The sequence below is a fragment of the Trachemys scripta genome, chromosome 8 (assembly GCF_013100865.1).
Source record: "Trachemys scripta elegans isolate TJP31775 chromosome 8, CAS_Tse_1.0, whole genome shotgun sequence".
Lineage (NCBI taxonomy): Eukaryota > Metazoa > Chordata > Testudines > Emydidae > Trachemys > Trachemys scripta.
The window spans coordinates 86,439,130-86,463,494 of record NC_048305.1 but is presented as its reverse complement, the minus strand read 5'-3'; the positions used below and the strand labels follow the sequence as shown (position 1 = coordinate 86,463,494).

The window sequence follows — 24,365 nt, the reverse complement described above, 5'->3', positions numbered from 1 at the left end:
TTTACAGCGCTCCTATGCCCCCTCCCCGAGCGCGCAGTCGCCGCTCTATTTCTCCTGCCTCCCAGGCTTGTGGCGCCAATCAGCTGTTTGGCGCCACAAGCCTGGGAGGGGAGGAGAATTAGAGCAGAGGCGGCGTGCTCGGGGAGGAGGCGGAGCAGAGGTGAGCTGGGGTGGGGAGCTGCCACACGGCATCCCGGGGGGGGGGGGGCGGGGGGGGGGGGCCCCGCGGGGGGGGGGGGGGGCGCGCAAGGTGGAAGTTTCGCCTAGGGCGTGAAACTTCCTTGCACTGTCCCTGTATACACCTTAACACACTCAAAACCACCTTCACCAAACAAGGACACTCCACCAGAGAAGTAGGTCACATCATGGAATGGGCAACTCAAATACCCCAAGAGAACCTGCTTCATACAGAGATAAACACCCCTCTGAGAATGCATATCTCTAGTGCTACCTACCACCCCACACTGGAACCCATTCAGGGTATCATCAAACAACTATAACCCATGCTAAATGTGGACCCCATCCTGAAAGAAATCTTTCCCTGAACCCCTTCTAGCTTTCAAATAACCCCCCAACCTCTCCAAGCTCATCATCAAAAGCAAGCTCCTCACAGACAAGGACACACAAACAAAGCCACACCAGACCGCTCTCATGGACCAGCACTAGTAGGTGATGAGAGACACACTTTGCCAGTGGGTTCACAGCTGTTTGCTGACAGCAAAGCAATAGTGGAACTCTGGAACTTTCGGTTCTACTTAATGGGAGTGTGGTGTGTGGGCACAGATTCTTCTGCCTGTTTCCCCTAAGGCTGATCCCTCCTGCCCTTTTCCCCTCCAACCTGTTTCTGTCCCTGCCCCTGGCTCCCTTTTTCAGTTTCATTTTCCTTGCCTAACCAATCTCCACCCCTCAGGATTCTCATCCCAATCCCAGTATCTTTGACCATCTAGTCTAGTTTCCCCATGTTGGCTTACTATCCAAGTTCCAATTCCCACCAACCCACCTCCACACACACACTCCCAGTTTCTCCCTTTCCCTACACTCAGTCTCAGTTCCTACCTCCTGGCTCTGCATCTTGTCTGTCTCTTTTCCCACACTGGCTTTCACTCCTAATCTCCCCTCTCCAGGCTCCTCATCCCGCCTCAGACTCCGCACCCACCTCATCCTCAGTTTGTTGCCCTGACCTCTCTTTTCCCTGGCTTCTTCTCCCAGTTTCTTTGCCTAGCCATTCCCCAGTCTGCTCCTGCATCCTAACTCCTTATCAGATCTGTCTCCCCTTCTTCCTGCCCTCATTCTCATTCCCTCACACACTGGTTCCTGGTCCCAGGCTCCTTGTCCAGACAGTCTCAGTCTCCCCTTCCCCCCTATTCATTGTACAATTTCCATGTTTCCCCTAGCAAAACTGAATTCCAGTCCCAGTCTCCTTGCCCAACCTATCCCAGCCTCGTCAAGTCTAATTTCAGCCTCTCCTCCCAGCTCCCAGGCAGTTTCTTTCCTCTCACCTCCAGTTCCAGTCTCACCAGACAACTTTTTCTTCTATGCTGCCAGAGTGCCAGTGAGAGGGTCATTGAGAGCACAGGAGATATAGACTACTTGCTCTCACTCCCAGGGCCCAGTCCCAGTCTGACTCAGAGCAGCCATTACAGGGAAAGTCAGGTTCCCAGACCACTTTCCCTCTCTGGGTTTCTCATCCAGTCCCATTGTCCGGGCCTCTCCTTGCTCCTTGTCCCAATCTCTTTGCCTAGCCAGTTCCAGTTCTTCCCCCACACTCTGGCCTCTTTCCAGGTCTGTCCCTCAGTGCACCACTGATTCCCAGACTCAGTCTTCTTGCCCAGCTAGTCCCCCTAGTTCCCAGACCCAGTCTCTACCACCCCCACAAGTCTCCAGGCCTAGTCCACACTACCCAGGCTCCTTGTTCCACTCTATTCCCCCAGCCAGGGAGGGAGAGAGGGAGGAAGGGAACAATAAAACTGCCCCCCATCCCCGGCAGGCAGGGCCACCTGGAACGCAGGGGCTTTAGGGGCTGCAGGGCCCTGGGCTAAGGAGGTCCCGGGGCCCTGGCCTGCAGCTCTAAAGCTCTAAAGCCTCTTTTGGAATGCAGCCCTGCGAGCGCCGGTTCTCTCCGGACGGCTTTGAAGGGGAAAGTGCCGCTTCTCTCCGGCCGCTGGCTGTGCGGCTGCCCCTGCTCCTCCTGAGTCCTCCAGCCCATGCTCGCAGGACCACATTCCGAAAGGGGCTTTAGACTGCAGGCCAGGGCCCCGGGGCCCCCTTAGCCCAGGGCCCTGCAGCCCCTAAAGCCCCTGCATTCCGGGTGGCCCTGTATGCTGGGGGGGAGCTCCCAGAATCGCGGCCATGGGGGCAATGCAGCACTGCGCAGAGCCACCTGCACACCCCCTGCACCAAACGGGAGCTGCCCCAGCTAAGTGTTCTGCACCTCCGCCTGCCCCAGCCCTGAGCCTCCTCCTGCATCCCCACCCAGAGTGCCCTCCCGCACCCTAACTCCCTCCCAGACCCCGCACCCCACCCTGAGTGCCCTCCGGCACCCTAACTCCCTCTCAGACCCCGCAACCCACCCTGAGTGCCCTCCCGCACCCTAACTCCCTCCCAGATCCTGCACCCCCATCCTGAGCGCCCTCCCGCACCCTAACTCCCTCCCAGACCCTGCACCCCCAGCCCTGAGCCCCAGGGGTAAGCCAGGGGCACCTCCCCGCCACAGTACAGTACAGTATATAATGCCTTTTGTCTGCCCCCCAAAAATTTCCTTGGAACCTAAACCCCTGCATTTACATTAAATCTTATGGGAAAACTGCATTCATTTAACATCGTTTCACTTAAAGTTGCATTTTTCAGGAACATAACTACAACGTTAAGTGAGGAGTTACTGTAATATCGTTGCTAAAATCTTTCCAAGTAGCTTTTTCTCATTTATGGTTAGTTTTTTTATTTTATAAAGTATTACAAAAGGATTAGATTACTAACCCTTCCTCACTGGAATTCTTTGTTCCTCTAGTTTTTTCTTTTTTTCTTTTTTCCTCAATGTGGATGAAATGGAGAAAACTGGTTGTTTTTTTCTTCTCAGACATAAAACAGGAAGCTTTTTAAAATTATTCATATATAAGACCTGTTAACAAAACAAATTTTATTTTAATTAAACATGCCATTATAATCAAGAAAATGAAGATTTGTAGCAATAATACAGCATATACTACTTTTTCCTATAAACAATTAGATATTCTATATACTTTTTTACTGATTTGACAAAAAAAAAATCCTTCCTTTTTTTTGTAGGCTGCTACCCCCTTTTTGCAAGATTATTTGTTACTAGGCAGAGTCTCTATTTGCTTGGCTAGGTGAATACTTGTTCCAACTCCACACCTCTGTAATCCTGGAAAAAATCCCAGCTTTTAGTCTAAACAACTCTTCACTCATCATCTGTTATACCAAGATGCATTCCTTTGTAGTTTTTCAGTGACAAGGACACCTTATCTTTAGCTGTGTGAACAAACAAGGAGCCCTAAAGAACAGTTTACGATATTCTCAGTTTTTTAAGTGAATACACTTGCTTGCTTGTAAAACACATTTGAAGCTCACACCCTTTATTTATCCACAGAACTGGTACATGATACACAGTAGCAGTTCACGACACGTTGTCATGCAAAAGTGTCTAATCCTTGACCTTCTGTTTCCAACTCTAGGGTGAGAGGCGGTTTTTGTTTCTGTGCCCACCAGCATTCTGGCTTTTTTGCTGAGACTGTCATACAAGGATGCCAATTGATACTAACTGAGGTGATGCATTTTATGATGTAGATAGCAGCCAACTGGAAATTGGACTGAAACTCATTTCACGTACACTGCCAAACAACTATCAGATAACATTTTTCTCTCTTAGAGCCATGATTCTCTTCTTGTAGGGGTTAGTCCCAGATGCACCTAGAAAATCACAGGAACTACACTACAATCCACAAAGCCTGAGTTAAGTGCCTAGGCTCCCTATACACTAATGGGGAGACATAGGCAATCCACAAAAGCCAACACACTAGGCAGAGAGACTCCTAAACTAGCCAGTGGGAGATGCAAATGAGAGAAGTGTGTCTAAGGCCTTGGCTACACTTACCAGCTAGTTCGACGGCTGGAAATCGAAGTTCTGGGTTCGACTTATCGCGTCTAGTCTGGACGCGATAAGTCGAACCCGGAAGTGCTTGCCGTCGACTGCGGTACTCCAGCTCGGCGAGAGGAGTACCGCGGAGTCGACGGGGGAGCCTGCCTGCCGCGTGTGGACCAAGGTAAGTTCGAACTAAGGTACTTCGACTTCAGCTACGTTATTCACGTAGCTGAAGTTGCGTACCTTAGTTCGAATTGGGGGGGGTAGTGTAGACCAAGCCTTAGTCATGCCCCTCTCTCAGGGATTGGTGCCTAAATCCGAGCTGCAAGGAGGTGCCTATGCCTTTAAAACGCTTTCAGGAACAGAACGCCTATCAGTAGCATTGCATCCATATTTCACTGGTTTTGTAAAATCAGACAAAATGCTTGCATATTTCTACATTATATCAACAGACTGATGGCAGGTACATACTTGAGTTTCATTCTTTCGCCTGGAATTTCATCAGTTATTAATGTGATCCAGTTAGCTTCCTAGATTACTTCTGAAATACTCGCAAATTTTCACCATAATCACTAATATTTCCTTTGAATACCACAGGATGCTATTCTCAATTTAAACCATTTGTTCAGAACTCTGTCACTATTGCTTCACTGCTTTATTAGATTGATAAGTCTGCCTTCATCATGTTCATATTCTTATAATATTCCTTCTCTTTCAAGAAATTACAATTTATGTGTATGATTATTTTGGAGCAGTCTTAACATTATCAGATTAATATTTTACTTCACAGTTCTAATCTTCCACAGTACTAAGAAAATACAACTCCTGGACAATTTAATAGGTGCCATAACTTAAATTCATAAAGGATGTTTTTATTTAGGAATACATTTTAACTAGTTAAAAACAAAAGTTAAACACAACTTGATAAGATACAGTACATATTTTTTTAATTAAAAATCATCATAAGCTTGAAGTCAGACATTTTAAAAGTTCAATAAAAGATTCAGCAATAAGGAAGAAAATATGGAATAGCATTACAAACTGCTCACTGTAAAACTTGTGGGGCATCACCACTATGCCGAATAATAAGTTATGAAAGTAATGAAAGCATGTCCTGCTGATAGGCATTGAATTTGATGATGTGTGCACAGTGTCTCCAGAACAACTAAGTGATACATGGTATAAAGCATCTTTTTGTTTGAGTCCAACTGATGCAGAAGTATTCAGAGGCTGAAAAGCAAACCTGAACACTACAAGGTCAATGGTTGCTACATTCTTTTACACCAAGCCAAGCCTATATTTGACCTTGAGTGTTTACCCTGGCTTGGGTATGTTGGTAGTTTAGATTCTCTGGTTAAGTTGTACAGGAAAGAGAGCAGAGACTTCTCAATAGCCTAATCAAGGTTGGAATCTTATTATGATATTCTGAGTTTCCCAGAGCAACTAAATTGTTAGTAAGTCCCTTTCAAGAGGCTGTTGGTAAGATTTTTTAATATTAGGATAGCTAACAACTAGTAATTTTTCTGGTTAATAAATTGTTTTTGTAATATTTTCTTTTACTTTATGTTTGCAACACATATGGAAGTGATAGCCACATAAATTGCACAGCAGGGTGATAATTAGTTTATCCTGCTCCCCCAAATTCCAGATCATTTAACAGTTTCAAACAGCCATTAGCTTTTATAATCCTTCTTACTGGAGAAACATTTCCTCCTCCCTCTAAAAGGAAAATTCCCCTCCCCTCACCCCCAGAGTATGCAAATTCACAGGGTAAGAATCAATTCTCACTGAATAAACTGAAATTCAAATTTTGTAAACAATCAGTATTTCTGAAACTAGTGATGGAGGCAGCCATGTTATTGAAAAGTAGTGTCATCTGCAATAATGATGACTGTGATCTGCTGTAATAATGGCTTAATGATCACAAGAACTATTTCAATATGTATAAACATTAAATAAATATGTTCTAAGGGAATTGAAAAAAGTATGTGCAATCTTACACCAGGCTCCAACAGTACTAAGATAAAAAAATGATATGTTCTCAACAAAATGTCCACCTCTAGCATTATTCTATAAAATGTCAATCTTAATTAACTGTTAAAAAACAATATTCTATAGTTCATTTGCGATGAAAAGTATTTTTACCTCTTAAAAATGTAAATATTAGGCTAAGGAAAATGAGTGCAGTTTTCCTTTCTTTCTTTCTAATTCTTAAAATCACTTTTTATTAGCATCTCATTTACATTTGTTGTAAACTAAATGTTTAATTTTGTTACACTTTTTAAAGAGAAACAAAATGCTAATTGTGTGTACAGACACTAACCTAAATATGTGTACAGACACTAACCTAAATATGTCCATTTGTTAAGCCATTCAACTCAAGATTCTTAGGCCAGTGCTTTTAGAAGACTTCTGTAAATCAACATTTATAGGTTCATAAGCAGAACTAAGAAGTATTGTAACAGAAACGAAAACTCCAACGGCTAATTTCAGCTCCAATTTAAGAGGAAGCAATTCTGCTGGTGTCAGTTGAATTCCACTTGCTTAAAGTAGGGTTGAATTTGGCCTCAAGAGTCTGACTCATCAACACTTGTGGAAGAATCATCAGCTCAGGGTGTTTGAAATTCACTGCACTTTGTCATTACATTCACACTGTTTTATGGAGTTTTCCATTCTGACCTGTGCTGATGATGATTAATATTGAAAAAAAATAAGACACGCCATGTAACAGAAAAAATATGTAACAATGTAAAATAGTATACATTTAGAATAGTACTTTTCATAGACTTAAGAAACGACAAAATGCCTTAGGCTAGGTCTATACTACCCGCCTGAATCGGCGGGTAGAAATCGACCTCATGGGGATTGATTTATCGCATCCCGTTGGGACGCGACAATCGATCCCCGAATCGGCGCTCTTACTCCACCAGCGTAGGTGGTAGTAAGCGCCACCGACAGAAAGCCACAGAAGTCGATTTTGCCGCCGTCCTCACAACAGGGTAAGTCGGCTGCGATACGTCGAATTCAGCTACGCTATTCACGTAGCTGAATTTGCGTATCTTAAATCGACTCCCCCCTGTAGTGTAGATGTACCCTCACTCCCCCCTGTAGTGTAGATGTACCCTTAGACTCTGGGCCTGAGCCTAATTTACACTTAGGCCCTGGCATGGTAAAAGAGTTTTAGCGTGGTTTAAAGAACTTTACTATAAATGAGAATTGGGTCCTCTATGTACAGTGATCATATCATCCACCACTAAAATGTATCTATTTCTGGAGTGCAAACAAAGCAACCACTCTGCTGAAAGACACAACCTTCAGGAGCAGTTTCCTCTGTGGTCCAAAATTTCCTTTTCCAAAGTTCAGAACTTTATTTATTTATGGGCATTTTTATGGAGATTTGTAATATTCATTCTAGACCAGTGCAAAAAGCACTGCTAGATTAAAGGATCAGTGACAGTTTTAAAGTTCAATAACTCACATATGATCAGAGCTAGAAATTAATGCTGTATATCATAAGCACGTTTTTTCCACTGTTATATATCAATGCCGGCAAGTCATAGAATCCTGGAACTTGAAATTATATTATTCTGGCTACTTGTTTGCTTTTCCTTTCATTTCCACTCCCTTATTTCAACACCAGTTATACCAAATATTGCAAGAGCTAAAAGCTAAAATTGGAGTTGAATACATCTGAAACCTTTGAACCTACCATTCAAATGTTATAGAGCATGACCCATTGACTGAAAGGCCAAATTCCCACAGATCTTGAAGAAAGAAGGATCACACCAATAAAGCATTAACTGTATTACATGTTCACCAGATATTATCTGTTAAAATCATGTTAAAAATCTAACTGCAGATTTTAAGGTTGGATATCTCACACTACTAGGGATGGAAATACTGTGTGAGCTTCTCTAATTACTGCTCCTAGACCAGTGACCAGAAAGGAAAGGGTTAGATCTATGGCTTTCACTGGAAAACAGATGACAAGGAAAGCACATTGTTTAAGGCTATAAAACTGGTTATTAAAGGAGCTCTGTGTCAGGTTCAGGATAAAAGAAACACAAAAAGCTAGAATCAGATAAGGAAATTTACAGGCAATATCAGATTGTTGGCAACTGGCAAATACCTTTCCAGACTCTTAGGGTGCCTGCAGCTATGATTGGAACCACCTCTGGTAATGTATGATTTTTTTTTAAAGTTCAAATTAACAAAATAGGTGGTTTAAATTTAATCAAAAATAACATTAAGAAATTTTTCCACATTAAATTCATTCAGCAATTATATTTAAAGTGGTAACATACAACCATATTTATTGTATAAAAAGAGGCTATTTTGGTTTTAACTCCAAAAAGAGAAGATGCCTGATTCTCTTCTATGAGGAGGAAAACTGCAGTTACGTGCAAAAGTGGGAGATGGCATCCTATGTAGTATCTAACAAAAGGAAGAAAGCACAGAGAAAGCAGGAAAACAGAGAAAATTCTATTTGCAAAAAGGAAACAAATATGCTCTTCTATTTGTAGAAGTGGGTTTTCTAATGCTCTTTACTTTTGTTTCACAGAATAGCAGCATTTTACCTTTAAACTGTGTGAAAAGATTTGAAAAAGATATTTAAATAATGGAAGTGCACTGAATGGCATGTAGTTTTTACAAAATTGCACAACACTAACAATCAACATAATATAATATTTAGAGCTACAGCATGTACACTAAACATTAGCATTCCTGTCTTTATCATCCATTTGTATCACACATCGTCATTTTACATTATTTGTTCTGGACAAGCAGGAAGAAAGACAAGAGGTGAGGGATGTGGTTTAATTAGGCCATAACTTTGTCAACTTAGTTCATCTGGGAACTATCCAGCAGTATACTGTACAATACAGGTGATGATTCCTTCCTTAATCATTTCCACCTTGTAGAGGGCTGCATCATCCTTCCACAGCTGGTCCCCAGCCAGCTGCTGGGACCTCACCACCCTGCCCTCAACTATGTGTTATGGGGCTATCTCCTCATAATACCAGACATCAGCATACCCTACATCTACTTTCAATTCCAGTTAATCAGGGAACTGGTCCCCCTATAGAATAAGTACCTGCACTGGACATAAGGAGATATCAGTAATTAGCTTGGCTGCTTCCCTCCCCACCCTCAGCTGGTTTCCCAGATAGTTAACATTTCTGTCACCAACTTCAGCCAAAAATATACCCACTCCCCAGTCAGAGAGGTGTACCTCATTCTCCCTAAAGAAGGGGGCTCCTGGTGGAAGGACTGGGTGTAAATACCCTCCCCTGGGTGCGCTGGGGCCAATGTTTTACCTGCCCCACTCACCTGCCCACCTGTTCAGTTGATGCCTTCCCTGCCTCTCTCCCAATCCCTAAGAGAGGGGGAACCCCTAAAGGAGACAGTACTCCTTTCCCCCTCTACATCTAGACAAAGACCATCCTGTCTTTGAGGTTGTATGGATTGCAATATAGCTTGTAACACAGAACCTTAAATGTCAAGAACAAAGTTTTTCAATAGATGCTCTTTATTCGTAACAGATTTTCCTGGAATATTTAGAATGATCCTTGGCGCTATATGCAGAGTCCAGATTTTTCTGAAAATAGTTATTAAATTTATATTTAATAGTACACTTACTTGTTTCCCAGATATAAGCTTTTTGTCCTCAGTATTCTGTTCTGGTTTAATGATGTGATACATAAAGCTTTTACTATAACATACTGGAAGCGTGCTTTGACTGTAAATTTGTTTCGCTCCATCTCTGATATAATATCTCTGCGGAAGAACTTCATCCAAAGGAATTTTGCTGTAAAAACAGAACTTCTGTTACTTTAGTTCACAGTAAATAAAAATGTAGGTACTTCTGAATGACTGAATAATCTGGACAGTTGATTCTTTTATTGTTGCTAAAGAACAAAGTGTACCGCAATACTTATAATTTCCTCCTGTACATCATTATTACTTAAGAAGAAAGAAAAAGAAAGGGAATTATATGCCGAAAACAATGTTAATTAAATATTTAGGTTGAAATCTTATTGGCATAAAAGACAAAAAAATGCACAGTTTGATTCCCACTTCTAACTTAATTCGGTTCCCTAGCTGATATATGCAGTAAAATAAGATGTTTTACTACATACAAAATAAGAAAAGCTGGAAAGGCCCTTGAGTTAAATGCAAGTCTCGCAGTTGTATTAAGAGTGTATTCAAAAGGGAAAAAAACTAGGAAAGGTGCATCGGGCTGATTGGCTGAGGTGAAGGAGAAGTAAGAAAAAGGCCTATACAAAAAGACATCAGGGCCTAACAAATTAACCCATGTTAGAATCTATTCAGGTCAAGATTTTGGCAAAAGCTTTCTAATGCTGTAAAACTGGATCTTTAGAAGTGGTGTCTAGCTGTATAGATATTCCCTCTTTTTATTAGCTAAACTTGTAAATCAAATACATTAATTTATTTTATTGCTAGTTAAAATATACATTTAGATATACACATGGATTTCTGACTTTTTTCTGCTTTTCCTCTCTCTACTGATTTTTAAATGACTCTACAACTCTCAATTCCATGCTATATATCTTTAATTACATTTAGGTTTGGCAGAATTTGTTTTTTTAATCATTTTGATTTCTAAACTTATTTTTAAACTTTTTTTAGATTTTTATCTATTTCAATTTTCATAGTTACAGAAAGTTAGGGGGGTATCAGAAAATAATTTAGTGACAGACATTGAAATTCAAAAAGTTAACATTTTACAACAATTAAAATGTTAACACAAACTGTCAAAATCACATCAAAATATACAAATAAATATCCTTAAATCTAATTCTAATAAATTCTCAAGCAGCATTTTTCTAACTTTGCCTACCTGTAAATTTTGATTATTATCAATGGAAATATTTTTGTCTGTGTATGTACAGTGAAAATCAATGTTTACAGATAGTTACCAAAAAAATCTAATCCTTCCAAGGATACTTTATACTGTCAGTGTGGTGTGAAGGGCTGTAATGTAAATGAAACTCAGACTCACTGTGTATTGTACACATGAGCTCCTTTTCCCAAAGTTTGTCCCTCCTCTTGTCACAGGCTTCCATTAATTTTTGTTTATTGCCTGTGATCTGTCCATGACTATTATTAAAAATACCTGTGACAAAATCAAATTCTTATGAATAAAGCCCAAAGTGTTGTTAAATTTTATTAATAAATATTTAGATAACAGCTAACTCACACTCTGGAAGCAAGCAATTTACTGTGTCAATTTACATCGCCCATCTAACTAACTAGGAAAAAGATCTCCAAATAACTGTACAAATTCCAGTAATATGGTATCTTGTGAGTTTTCTATTTAATGGATTGAAGAAAACAAGAACAAATATATTTTACCTCTGCTAACAGGGAGCAGGGTTACAATTTTGAACTCTGTCAAAAAAGGAAGTATTTCAGAGGCATAGGCTTGAGACAAATTAATTTACATCTGTGGGGAATGAAGAGGGGATTTGGAATGGAAAATGTAATATTTATGTTGAATCGTAGGATCAGAAAAAACAAGCTTTTGCTTGCTACTGGTTTTCTTTTTATAACAGAGGGCAAATGGGGGCACCATCCATTATCACTGACTTCAGTGGGATTTTGTATCAGCACTTAAGGTTATGTCTTTGCTGCAAAAAAAAAATGTGTATTTTTACATCAAGATAGCTATCTTCATGCAAAACCCTCGTGTAGACAAGGCATAAGAAGTCTTCATGTCAATGTAGCTAGTCAAAATCAACCTCTAACACCCCACCCCCACCCCCAACCTGGAATTTGTAGTTAGTTGATAAGTCACCGATGGGGGATATAGTGTTGACCTCAACTACACTGAGGTAAAACTACATGTGCCTCGTCTACACTAGGACTTTACAACAAGATAGCTATCTCAAGTTTTCTATGTTAATATAAAAAACATATCTTGTTTGCAGTGAAGATATTCCCAAGAGCCATTTAGTAGATGTCTATACAATACAAATCATAACACAAGTAGGAATGACTACTGTTAATGTAGAAAAGGCTGTAATATAGGAGGAGGTGATTATAAGCACTAGGAAATTAAAATCCTTAGACCCAGCATTGAGGTGATATAAACATACCATTAGAGGTAAGAAATACAGTATAACTAAATGGCAAGGTTCAAGAGGGTTATTCAGGCCAAACAAGTATAATTACAAAAATGGAAATCCAACACTAGTGGAGCTTAAGGCAATATGTAAAATGGAAATGAGGGGGGTTAAATACTGGTCTAGACAGTATTTGGTCCTGCCATGCGGGCAGGGGACTGGACTCGATGACCTCTCAAGGTCCCTTCCAGTCCTATAATCTATGAATCTATGAATAAAATGGAATTTGAAGAGCAAAAAGCCAAAGGTATAAAAACCAAGAAAATATTCAGTATATCGGGCATTGGATCTCTGCAAGAGAATTGGTAGTTCAGTTGTTGTCCGGCTATACTGAAAAAAGGACAGGAGACATTTGATATGGTTTTAATTAGGCTGCAACTTTACTGTTTGCTTAAAACTGTACAGTGTGGGTAACCCCCCCCCCCACACACACACACACACACACACACACATACCCATAAAGCATCCTCTCCCTCAGCAAGCCAGACAACAAAAAAGGAGGATAACAACATTGCAGGTAAGCTAACTGACTTATATGCATCAGTCTTCATTATAGCTGACATTGGGGAAATACCTTCCCTGGACATAGTTTTTCAGGTAATAAAGGTGAGGTAGTATCTGACTGAAATATCAAAAGAAGGACTAAAACAAATTGATAAATTAAGGAGGAACAAGTTACAATGCTCAGATAGAACAGGAGTATTTGTGGCACCTTAGAGACTAACACATTTATTGTTGAAAGAACTTAAGAAAGAAGTGGCTGAGTTGCTAACAAAAATAAACAATCTCTTACTAAAATCAACTGCTATACAGGAGAGCTGCAAGATAGCAAATGTTCTACCTATTTTTAAGGCACAAGTGGTGATCTTGGGAATCACAGATAAGTGGGACTTACTTCAGTACCAGGTAAACTGGTTGAAACAATCATTAAAAGCAGAATTATAATATACCTAGATGATCATGATATGCTAGGGACAAAGAAAAATAGCTTCTGATAAAGAAAAAAAAAAGCCTCACTACTTACTATTAGAATTTTCTAAACATATCAACAAAATAGTACGTAAAGGAGAACTGATTTACATCATTTACTTAGATATACACAAAACTTTTGTCAAAGACTTATTAATGATCTGTAACAGGCAGGAAGTAGCGAGGTGGCAAAACTTGCAGACAACAAAACATTATTTTGGTTAGTAAAATCTACAGACAACTGTGAGTAACTTCAGAGGGACCTATCGAAGATGTATAAATGGACAGCAGATGAATTTCAGTGTTGATAAACGCAAAGTGATGCATATTTGAAGGAAAAATCTGAACTATTCATAAACTTTACTGGTTTCATAGAATCATAGAATATCAGGGTTGGAAGGGACCTCAGGAAGTCATCTAGTCCAACCCCCTGTTCAAAGCAGGACCAATCCTGTAACTGGAACAGTTTAGGAGAGACCTAGGTGTAACTGTGTCAATGAACACCTCTGCTCAATGTAGGGTGGAAGGATTTAAACCAAATTTTAAATCATGATTTAAAACAACAAGCAGGAAACCTGGATTTAAATAATTTATTTTCATATTCTTTTGCATTTGTACATTTTAGTTACTTTCCTAAACTAAAAATGTTGATTCTCATTGGTTGGTAACGGTTAAAACATGTTGATTTGCAATTTAATATAACCTTTACACTCATTTTGGTACTTCTTTTTGCTAACCAACAGGATATGCTATATCTATACATCTTTATTTAAGCAATTACACAGTTTAATATACATTTATTCAGATTCTTAATTTTTAGATTTTATAAATTATGTTAGGAAATGGAGAATGATGCATTTCTTATTTACTAGATGATGTTTACTTTTTTTTACTCACAATTTGTGTAAAGCATTTGGATGGAAATAGAAATTCAATTAAAAATGAACAAAAACAGCATTTTCAAAAAAAATGTATTAGTTAAATAAAATTACCTTAAATGTGTGGGATATGTAAGGGGAAAAAACATTTATCAAAACATGTTTTGCATTTGAAAACTAACTGATTTAGTGAACAAAGAAAGTGCTACAGGATTCATAGATTCAAGGACTGGAAGGGACCTCGAGAGGTCATCGAGTCCAGTCCCCTGCCCTCATGGCAGGACCAAATACTGTCTAGACCATCCCCGACAGACATTTATCTAACCTACTCTTAAATATCTCCAGAGATGGAGATTCCACAACCTCCCTAGGCAATTTATTACAGTGTTTAACCACCCTGACAGTTAGAAGCTTTTTCCTAATGTCCAACCTAAACCTCCCTTGCTGCAGTTTAACCCCATTGCTTCTTGTTCTATCCTTAGAGACTAAGGTGAACAAGTTTTCTCCCTCCTCCTTATGACACCCTTTTAGATACCTGAAAACTGCTATCATGTCCCCTATCAGTCTTCTCTTTTCCAAACTAAACAAACCCAATTCTTTCAGCCTTCCTTGATAGGTCATGTTCTCAAGACCTTTAATCATTCTTGTTGCTGGATGCATGCCCCACACCCTGTATGTTACTATGCAAGCAGTCCTCACACACTCCTGTGTAGTTTCACCATAGTGTGCTTTATTTACAATGTCTTGTATAGTTTTGTGTCCCCACAGCATAAGACTTTCCCCAAGCTTCACCCTACTTCCTATACATAGGGCTGGGGGATTCCCACCTGTCTAAGATCCTGGGTTTTGTTGCCCTTCCTTTTCCTTATGCCTTCCTGTCTCCCTTTTAACTGACCCCAGCTGATGAGCTGGATTCCCTTGTTAACTGGTTAATCAACCAGTCTTTAATCAATTATCTCCCAGTTTAACCCACAAATTTAGCTTACAAACTGATGAGTCAGCCTTAGGCTATTCCTACTCTGTCATAGGAAGCATTAGGCTTATTTTATTGTTTTTTTGACCAGAAGGTTGACAGTTGACATTTGGTCACCGGCTGGACGTTAGTCATGGTTTCTCACTTAACAGGGTGGATCACATGACGGTCATCATTTTCCACCCAAAATATGGACTGGCAACTACATAAAACAGGAGATCAACAAATATGTGATTCTACCTCCTACAGCACACAAAGAACCAGTTGCAATCTCTGTGTGCATCAGCAAGCTAACCATCATTAATGCATATAAACCAGCTGGTACATAGTGGTTTCAACCAGCTCTGCATAATGCATAGGAACCCTGCTATATTTGTGGGCAATGGGGCTATGCCGCAAACAACATTGCAGGTGAAGAACTGACACACTGAGCGTTGGCAAATAATATGTTCTTCCTTTTTGATACAACACAGCGCATCACTTTCTACTCTACAGGATACTGCCCTGACCTGACTTTCATCTCTAAAGATGATACAGGCACACCTATAGCTGCACCGTGGATTGTCCTCAATGACTTCTGAACAGCCAGCACTGACCCGTATTAGCATACAAATCCCAGTTCTCTACTCAAAACCAGTGGCGTTTCTAACAAGCATACAGAGCCACTTTCACTATGACTATGAACAATAAAAACTCCCATATGAAATTGGGAAAAGCAACAGGAAGAAATGGATCTATCCTGAGTTTCTATATAACCTGGGTCCACTGGCATGGAAGCGGATGATGACGGCATAACGAGTGGGGTCTCGAAGTGATCAGTTCTGGGTCCAGTTCTGTTCAATATCTTCATCAATGATTTAGATAATAGCATAGAGAGTACACTTATAAAGTTTGCGGACAATACCAAACTGGGAGGAGTTGCTTTGGCAGATAGGATTATAATTCAAAACGATCCGGACAAACTGGAGAAATGGTCTGAAGTATATAGCATGAAATTCAATAAGAACAAATGCAAAGTACTCCACTTAAGAAGGAACAATCAGTTGCACACATACAAAATGGGAAATGACTGCCTAGGAAGGAGTACTGTGGAAAGGGATCTGGGGGTCATAGTGGACCACAAGCTAAATATGAGTCAACAGTGTAACACTGTTGCAAAAAAAGCGAATATCACTCTTAGATGTATTAGCAGGAGTGTTGTAAGCATGATATGAGAAGTAATTCTTCCGCTCTACTCCATGCTGATCAACTGGAGTATTGTGTACAGTTCTGGGCGCCACATTTCAGGAAACATGTGGACAAATTGAAGAAAGTCCAGAGAAGAGCAACAAAAATGATTAAAGGTCTAGAAAACATGACCTCTGAGGAGAGATTGAAAAAATTGGGTTTGTTTAGTCTGGAAAAGAGAAGACTGAGAGGGGACATAATAACAGTTTTCAAGTAAATAAAATGTTGTTACAAAGAGGAGGGAGAAAAATTGTTCTTCTTAACCTCTGAGGATAGGACAAGAAGCAATGGGCTTAAATTGCAGCATGGAAGGTTTAGGTTGGACATTAGGAAAAACTTACTAACTGGGACTAACTGTCAGGGTGGTTAAGCACTGGAATAAATTGTCTAGGGACGTTGTGGAATCTCCATCATTGGAGATTTTTAAGAGCAGGTTAGACAAACCCCTGTCAGGGATGGTCTAGAAGATAATACTTAGTCCTGCCATGAGTGCAGGGGACTGGACTAGATAACCTCCCGAGGTCCCTTTCAGTCCTATTATTCAGCTTTTCACCAACATCCTGGAGACCAGTGAAATCCCCCATGTGTGGAGAGAAGCTAAGGTCATTGCACTCCTAAAGCCGGGAAAATTGCAGATCACCCTTCTAATTACAGGCCGTTGTCCCTTTTAAGCACCATCTACAAGGTGATAGAGTACATGATTCTGAATCAAGTCAGGTCCACTGTGGATGCCAGCCTACCCAAGGAGCAAGCTGGTTTTCGACCACACAGAATTTGCTGCGACCAGGTCCTGGTTCTCACTACAAACATTGAGGCTGGGTTCCAACAAAACTCAAGACTGTACTGCTTTCATCGATCTGTCAGCAGCATATGACACAGTCTGGAAGGATGGTCTGCTAATGAACTGGCCAAAGTGATCCACTGTGTGTGGATTCTCAGGCGGCTGAACACTATTCTTAGGGGCCGAAGGATATGTGTTTACCTTGGAGGTCAAACCAGCAAACCATGCACTTGGAATAATGGGTTACCACAAGGTTCTGTACTTGCTCTGACACTCTAGATACATGAATGATATGCCTGAAATGATAGCACAGAAGTTTGCATATGCTGATGATTTGTCACCTGCAATTCAGGCCTGTAGTTTTAAAGAATTTGAAGTGAACCTTATATCTGACCTTAAGATCATGGAGGAGTACTTTCAAAAGTGACAGCTGAGACCAAATCTGAGCAAATCAGTAGTCTCTGCTTTCCACCTAGACAGCAGAATCGCACAAAAACTCTGTCAAGTTTTGTGGTGAAACTGTGCGTCATGACCTAAAGCCAACATATCTTGGTGTCATTCTTGACTGCACACTGAACTTTCATGACCACCTCAAGAAAGTAGCCTCCAAACTGAAGACTTGTAGCAACATTATTCAAAAATTAGCAGGAACAAGCTGGAAATCAACTGCCCTAATGCTACAAACATCGACCTTGGCCTTGGTGTATTCAGTTGCAGAATACTGTGCACAGGGTGGACAAGAAGCTGCCATACCCAACTTGTGGATAGGCATCTAGATCTGACCATGTGAATCATCATGGGAACTTTAAAATCAACACCTTTACAATGGCTTTCTGTATGAGCTAATAACAAACCCCAACCTATCCACTGAAATATAGCCACAGTGCAGAACTTAAACACACCGAAGACTACCCAAAACTTCCCATCAGCAGGTAATGGATAACATATCTCAACAATGCCTGAAATCATGAAAACCACTATGGACCACACATGAACACCTCATGTCTCTGGATCCGGCCAGGGAATGGCAAAGTGTCTGGATCCTCACCTACCATTTCAAACAAGCACATTATTACTGACCAACAAGTCGCCCTCCCGGTTTCCACCTGCCATGGATAAACTTTCAAATGAAGAGAAAGTGAAAAGATTGGAACTGTTTAGAGACAAGATAGATAAGAGGGAACATAACAGAAGAATTCACATGATGAATGCTATAGATAAGGTAGACTGAGCACTCATACTCACTTTCATAATACAAGAAAAAGCAAACATATGATGTAATTTAAATACTACAAATTCAAAACTGATAAAAGGAAATGCTGTTATTTTAAAACAATGTATAATTTAGCCTGTGGAACTCATTGTCATAAAATGTTGTTGATGTTAAGTGCATAGCAGGATTCAAAAAAGGTTTGGACATTTATATGAATGAGAATATCCAGTTATATAATATAGGATTTTTTAAAAAGAAAAAGGCAGAAAGGAATATAAATCCTTGTGCTTCAAGGAATAACCCAATTCTAACTGATGGGTGGTTGGGAAGAAACGTCTCCTGTGGGTGAGTAATTCCATAATTGCGCCTTTCAGGGTTTCTTGTATCTTTGAAGCACCTGGTACAGGCCACCATAAAAGACAGTTGGACCACTGGTCAAATACAGCACAGAAAATCCTACGTTCCAACAAAACACTGGGTTTGTTATTATAGAGTCAGCCACCATTCTAATTTAATTTTTTACTTGTGTTTCTTATCTAATTGAGAAAATTTTAGGCCTGACAACTTTGACACTAGCCTTTTAAAAAAGAAGTTGGGGGTGGAATTTAACTATAAGAAACACTGTTTGAAAGTGATCCTCAAATCTTAAGGAAACCTTTGCTGGTCACAGTAATTACTTAGTACAAGGAATAAGTGTATAATTTTTAGAATGTAACATACAGTACTTTAAAAAGATTGACAACACATTATCTGCAAAGGGCTTCATATTAACATATTAATGAAAGAGTTTTCAAGCCATTATGGAGACATTGAAGTTTTTATGGTAATATGTAATGTGCCATTAATAACCTGTAAAATGCATAAGCATGAAGGACAAAATTTTTAAAGGTCTATACTTTGAACGGCTATTAGTTTAAGAGAGTACAGCTGTGCTATTATGTGTTTAGGCATTAGGGTTACTTGTCTCTATCTGAAAATGATTAGGACATTGCAGCCACTTCAGAGCATTTCTCTTCCAGAATAACAATAAGAAACCCATCCAGAAAATGCTGAAAAGCAAGTAACTCAACAGTGTCCTTTTGTAATAGAGAGTGAAATTATTTTAAAAATACAAAACTGTAATAAATAATAAAATAGAACATTTTGAGGCAAAGACTTGAAAATAATGTACAGGTTTTGAGAGCATGGGAATGAAAATATACAGCCCTGGTATGTTCTTTAAGCTCCCAATGTAGCTCATTAGTGATGTGCAGTGCTACTGTAATCTAAGTTGGGTATTTACTAGCAGAGATAGATTACACTGCAAAAGAGTATTAAATTGTATGGCCTTTCTCTGGGGCATAATGACATGTGGATGATCTCTGAAGCACAACTTTAAAGTGGGCTGCCTTCCTACCCTGCCTCTTCTCTCTTTCCACCTCTTATTATAGATGACAATTTACTAACTCAAAATGTGTTACATCCAACACAGGGGAATTCTGTACTAGACCTTGTCTTGACAGATAAAAAGGAACTGATCACAGAACTAAGAATTAACGGTAGCTTAGGCACAAGTGATCATGACTCAATCACTTTTATAATGTGCAAACAGAAGTCCAGACTGGTAATCTATGTACTTAGTGTTTTAAAAGGGCCAATTTCACAAAGCTGAAAACAATTATGAGCCAGATCAGTTGGGAGGAAGAATTAGAAAAATATGATGATAATTAGAAATTATTTAAGAGGTCTTCACTAGAAACCCAAAAAAATCACAATCCCACAATTGAGGAAACCAATCTGATTTAGAGGGAAAGTAAAGGCAGCTATATTATATAATAAACGGAATAAAGGAGAAGTTGATAGTAATTAATATAAATCGGAAGCTAGGAATTGTAGAAAGTTGGTAAGGGAAGACAAGGGACATAAGGAAAAATCTGTGGCCAGCAGAGTTAAGGACAATATGGAGTTTTTTAAGGATATTAGGAACAAAAAGAAACCTAACAATAGTACTGTCCCTTACCAGATGGAAATGGTAGACTTATCAATAATAATCCAGAAAAGGCAGAAATGTTCAATAGATATTTCTGTTCTGTATTTGGGAACACAAACAGAAGATGTAATTACATCATATAACAACACTCATTCCATACCACCAGAATCTCAGGAGGATGTTAAACAGCAGCTACTAAAGTCAGACATTTTTAAATCAGAAGGTGCAGATAACTTGCATTCAGAACTTTTAAAAATGCTGGCTGAGGAGCTTGCTGGACCATTACTGTTGCTTTCAGTAAATCTTGGAACACTAGGGAAGTTCCAGAAGACTGAAAGAAAGCTAATGTTGTGCCAATATCTAAAAAGGACAAAAGAGATTACCTAGGTATTTATAGGCCTGTCAGTCTGACATCAATCCCAAGCAAAATAATAGAGTACTGATCCAGGGCTTAATTAATGAAGAATTAAATGAGGATAATATAACTAATTCCAATCAATGGGGTTTATGAAAAATAGATCCTGTCAAACTAACTTGTATCTTGTTCTGATGAGATTACAAGTTTGGTTGATAAAGGTCTGTCACAGGGTAGGTAGTCCCTGTGGACAGACTAAACTGAGCTCCCCTGGACCAGAGAAGATAAATCCAATCCAACCAATTAAAGGGGGCTGGCCTACATCTGGGCCTATAAAGGGTTGATAATACATAAAAAGAAAGAGGGATTGATTGAGACAGGCTGTGCTGGGAGTAGGAAAAGCCATAGTGAAGCAGAACTAACTTGTGTGGTAGGTCTCCTGGAACAAGGGGCCAGGTGCTCATGGAGACAGCTCTGAGGTTGCTGCTCCAGAGACGGAGTAGAGCTGGTTGAAATGGGAAAGCTGCTAGAGGCCCCTGATGGGAGGAGCTGAAACCTAAAAGTAAGGACTGAGTTAAGACTGTTTTTCTGTTTTCTTCTATTAAGAAAATAAACCTCCATGCAAGAGTATAGGTGTGGCAGCATATATTTTGGAGCTAGAAGAAGCCTTGCACAGTGACAAGCTCATAGTGTTGATGTAATATACTTCTGTAATGTGTTTGACTTTGTACCACCTGACATTTTCATTAAAATAACTGGAACAATATAAAATGAAATGGATTAAAGTTGGCTGATAAGTCTCAAAATGTAATTGCAAACAGGAAATGATCACCCAGTGGGTGTGTTTCTAGTGGGGTCCCCACCGGTATCAGTTCTTGGCCTTATGCTATTTAATATTTTTATCAGTGACATGGAAGAAAACATAAAACCATCACTGATAAAGTTTGCAGATGACCCAAAAATGGGGGGAGTGGTAAATAATGAAGAGGACATGTCACTGACACATGAGTGAGCAGGCTTGCTTGGTAAACTGGGCACAACACTCAATATGTGCTTTCAAATAGCTAAGTGTAAATGTGTACATCTAGGATAGTGGTTCTCAAACTTCATTGCACCGTGACCCTCTTCAGACAACACAAATTACTACATGACCCCAGGAGGTGGGACCCAAATCTGGCTGCCCTGGGTGAAGGGCATGTAACCTTAGTACCCCTGCCCTCGGGCTTCAATCCTGGGTGGTGGGGCTCAGGCTTCAGCTTTGGCCTTGGACCCGAGCAAGTCTAACCCCAGCCTTGGCGACCCCATTAAAATGGGGTCATGACCCACTTTGGGGTCCCAAACCATAGTTTGAGAACCCCTGAACTAGGAACAAAGAATGTTGGTCATATTTACAGGATGAGGGACTCTATCTTGGGAAACACTGACTGAAAAAGATTTGGGAGTCACGGTGAATAATCAGCTGAAATTGTGTGATGATGTGGCCAAAATGGCTAATGCAGTCCTTGGATGTATAAACAGGGGAACCTTGAGTAGACGTAGGGAGGCTAATTTACCTCTGTATTTGGAATTGGTACAACTGCTGCTGAAATACTGGTTCTGATGTCCACAATTCAATAAGGACATTGATAAATTGGAGATGGCTCAGAGAGGAGAATGATGAGAATGATTAAGGGATTAGACAATATGTCTTATAGTGATAGACTCAAGAAGATCAATCTATTAATCTTAACAAAGAGAAAGTTAAGGGATGACTTGGTTACAGACTATAATGCTACAGGGGTTTGATAATGGGTTCTTCACACTAGCAGACAAAGGTATAATGTGATCCAACGGCTGGAAGCTGAAGCTAGACGGATTCAGACTGAAAATAAGGCATACATTTTTAACAGTGAGGATAATTAAAAATTGGAAAAATGTACCAAGGGTCGTAGAGGTTTCTATATCATTGGCAATTTTTAATCAAGATCAGACTTTCTAAAAAATATATGCTTCAGGAATTTTTTTTGGGGGGGGGGAGATCTATGGCCTGCATTATAGAGGAGGTCAGATTGGATTATCGCAATGGTCTCTTTTTGTAGATATCTTGGATTGATTAATAGATTATATCATAAACTATTACCCTATTGTGGGCTGATTCTATCCTAACCCACTACCTATTGCTGACTGGTTACAGGGCTGACTTCTGAACCCTTGTCTCCTAGCATTGGTCCCCCTAGTTTTATTTCACAAGTCTTGGCTCCATCACTCTTTCTTCTGGTTTCCCTAAATCTCCTGGCTCTTCCTGCTCCCACTTTCCTCTAATTTTCTCATTATCTTCTCTGACTTTCCTCTTGTTTTTCCAGTATTTCCACTGCTTTCTCCCCATTCCAGGGCAAGCCCCTTATGGGCTGAAGAAGTGCTGCACTGTGCTATCCCCCACACTCCTAGCTAATTGGTTACACATTGCTGCTCTGATATTCAGCTGGGAATGGACAGTCAACAGCTCATTGCAACAGGAAGGAGAAGCAGCAGTCTTCAGGGTGGGGACTGTAACTTATATATGTTTGTATAGTACACAGCACCTCATCCTGACTGGGGCTTTTAGGAGCTATCAGAATAATTAATAATTCCTTAGAGATTCCTGAAAAGATTGTGGTACAGACTTTCTGATGCACTGTAACTGGGATGGCAGTTTCCCTGAATTCCCCTACAGGTAGATCCTAATGGATTGCCAAAAGTCTTTATTCCTCCAACACCATAATGACTGCAGGGTCATTTGCTAAATCATTCACTTTTCTTTTTGTGGATTAATATCTGAAGGGCAGTTGGGAATTCCACTTGAAGAGGGACCATCAGAAGCCAGAGCAAGTTATATCAGCCTTAAGGCTACTCCAACTTGCATCAAGGCACCTCAAGTATTCCAGGCACTGGGGGAAACACAAAGAGAGCTTTACGCTACCTTTCCCCCCAACCCAGCTGGGTTAAGTGAAGCCTGGAACACCTAAGGATCTGAGCCTGAGTGTTTTATTTCCTGAGTCTTCAAGTAACACACAGCTTGTGCATTCCTGCTGAATGGGAACATCAATTCAGTTACAGAGCACTTGTTATCTTTTGTGTTTCATTACTTCCAAAGGTCCCAGTTAGGCTTGGGCCCCAACCCACTATTAAGACATATAGGAAGTTCCTGATCTAGAAGAATTTACAATCTAAGAAGACAAAAATAAACCTACCGCCCACAAATGAAAGCTGAGATGAAAAGATAGAGCAGATTGTTCAAGTCCAAGCAAAGTGATCAAGGAGATGGCAGATACATATCAGTTCTGCCACTCTTTTCAAGGTTGGATAAATGATGCTGTCAGGGGGCCACAGTTGCCATTGTTCCTCAAGTGTGGGGTGGGGCGGGGCACTGGGCCTTGCACCTTGAGTGAGTTTCTCTGAGTCCAATAAGAATATTAGATTAGCCTGATTTAACTCCTGAATCCTTGGCTATTAATGATGCTTAGATTAAAAAAGAACCCGTGTAAAGTTACTATTTTAAGGTAATGAACTTTATCACAAAAGGCCACACTGTGACAGTTTTACTCAAAAAGAATAGTGCCTTACACCTCAAACAGTCCCTCTGATTTCAGTAGGACTACTTGGGGAGTATTTTATTTTATCTGAGCAAAAGTATTGCCCTCTGATCCCAGAATCAGTTAAAACAGGCTTTATTTTGTATGTTACTAATTTTTGGTTCAGTTACATATGGCCCCAGGGGGAGAAAGGAAAGGTTAAA

General features: G+C 40.2%; 1 protein-coding gene across 4 annotated transcripts in view; it reads right to left on the bottom strand.

Annotated features, from left to right (window-relative positions):
- Nucleotides 1-24,365, bottom strand: part of LRRIQ3 (leucine rich repeats and IQ motif containing 3) — a 66,921-nt gene that overhangs the window by 15,832 nt on the left and 26,724 nt on the right. For all 4 annotated transcript variants that reach the window (XM_034780268.1, XM_034780270.1, XM_034780271.1 and 1 more), the window contains exons 5-6: nucleotides 9,740-9,908; nucleotides 2,977-3,118 (exon numbers count right to left, since the gene is read on the bottom strand). In XM_034780268.1, coding sequence (XP_034636159.1) covers nucleotides 2,977-3,118; nucleotides 9,740-9,908 — 311 coding nt within the window. The remainder of the gene's footprint in view (nucleotides 1-2,976; nucleotides 3,119-9,739; nucleotides 9,909-24,365) is intronic.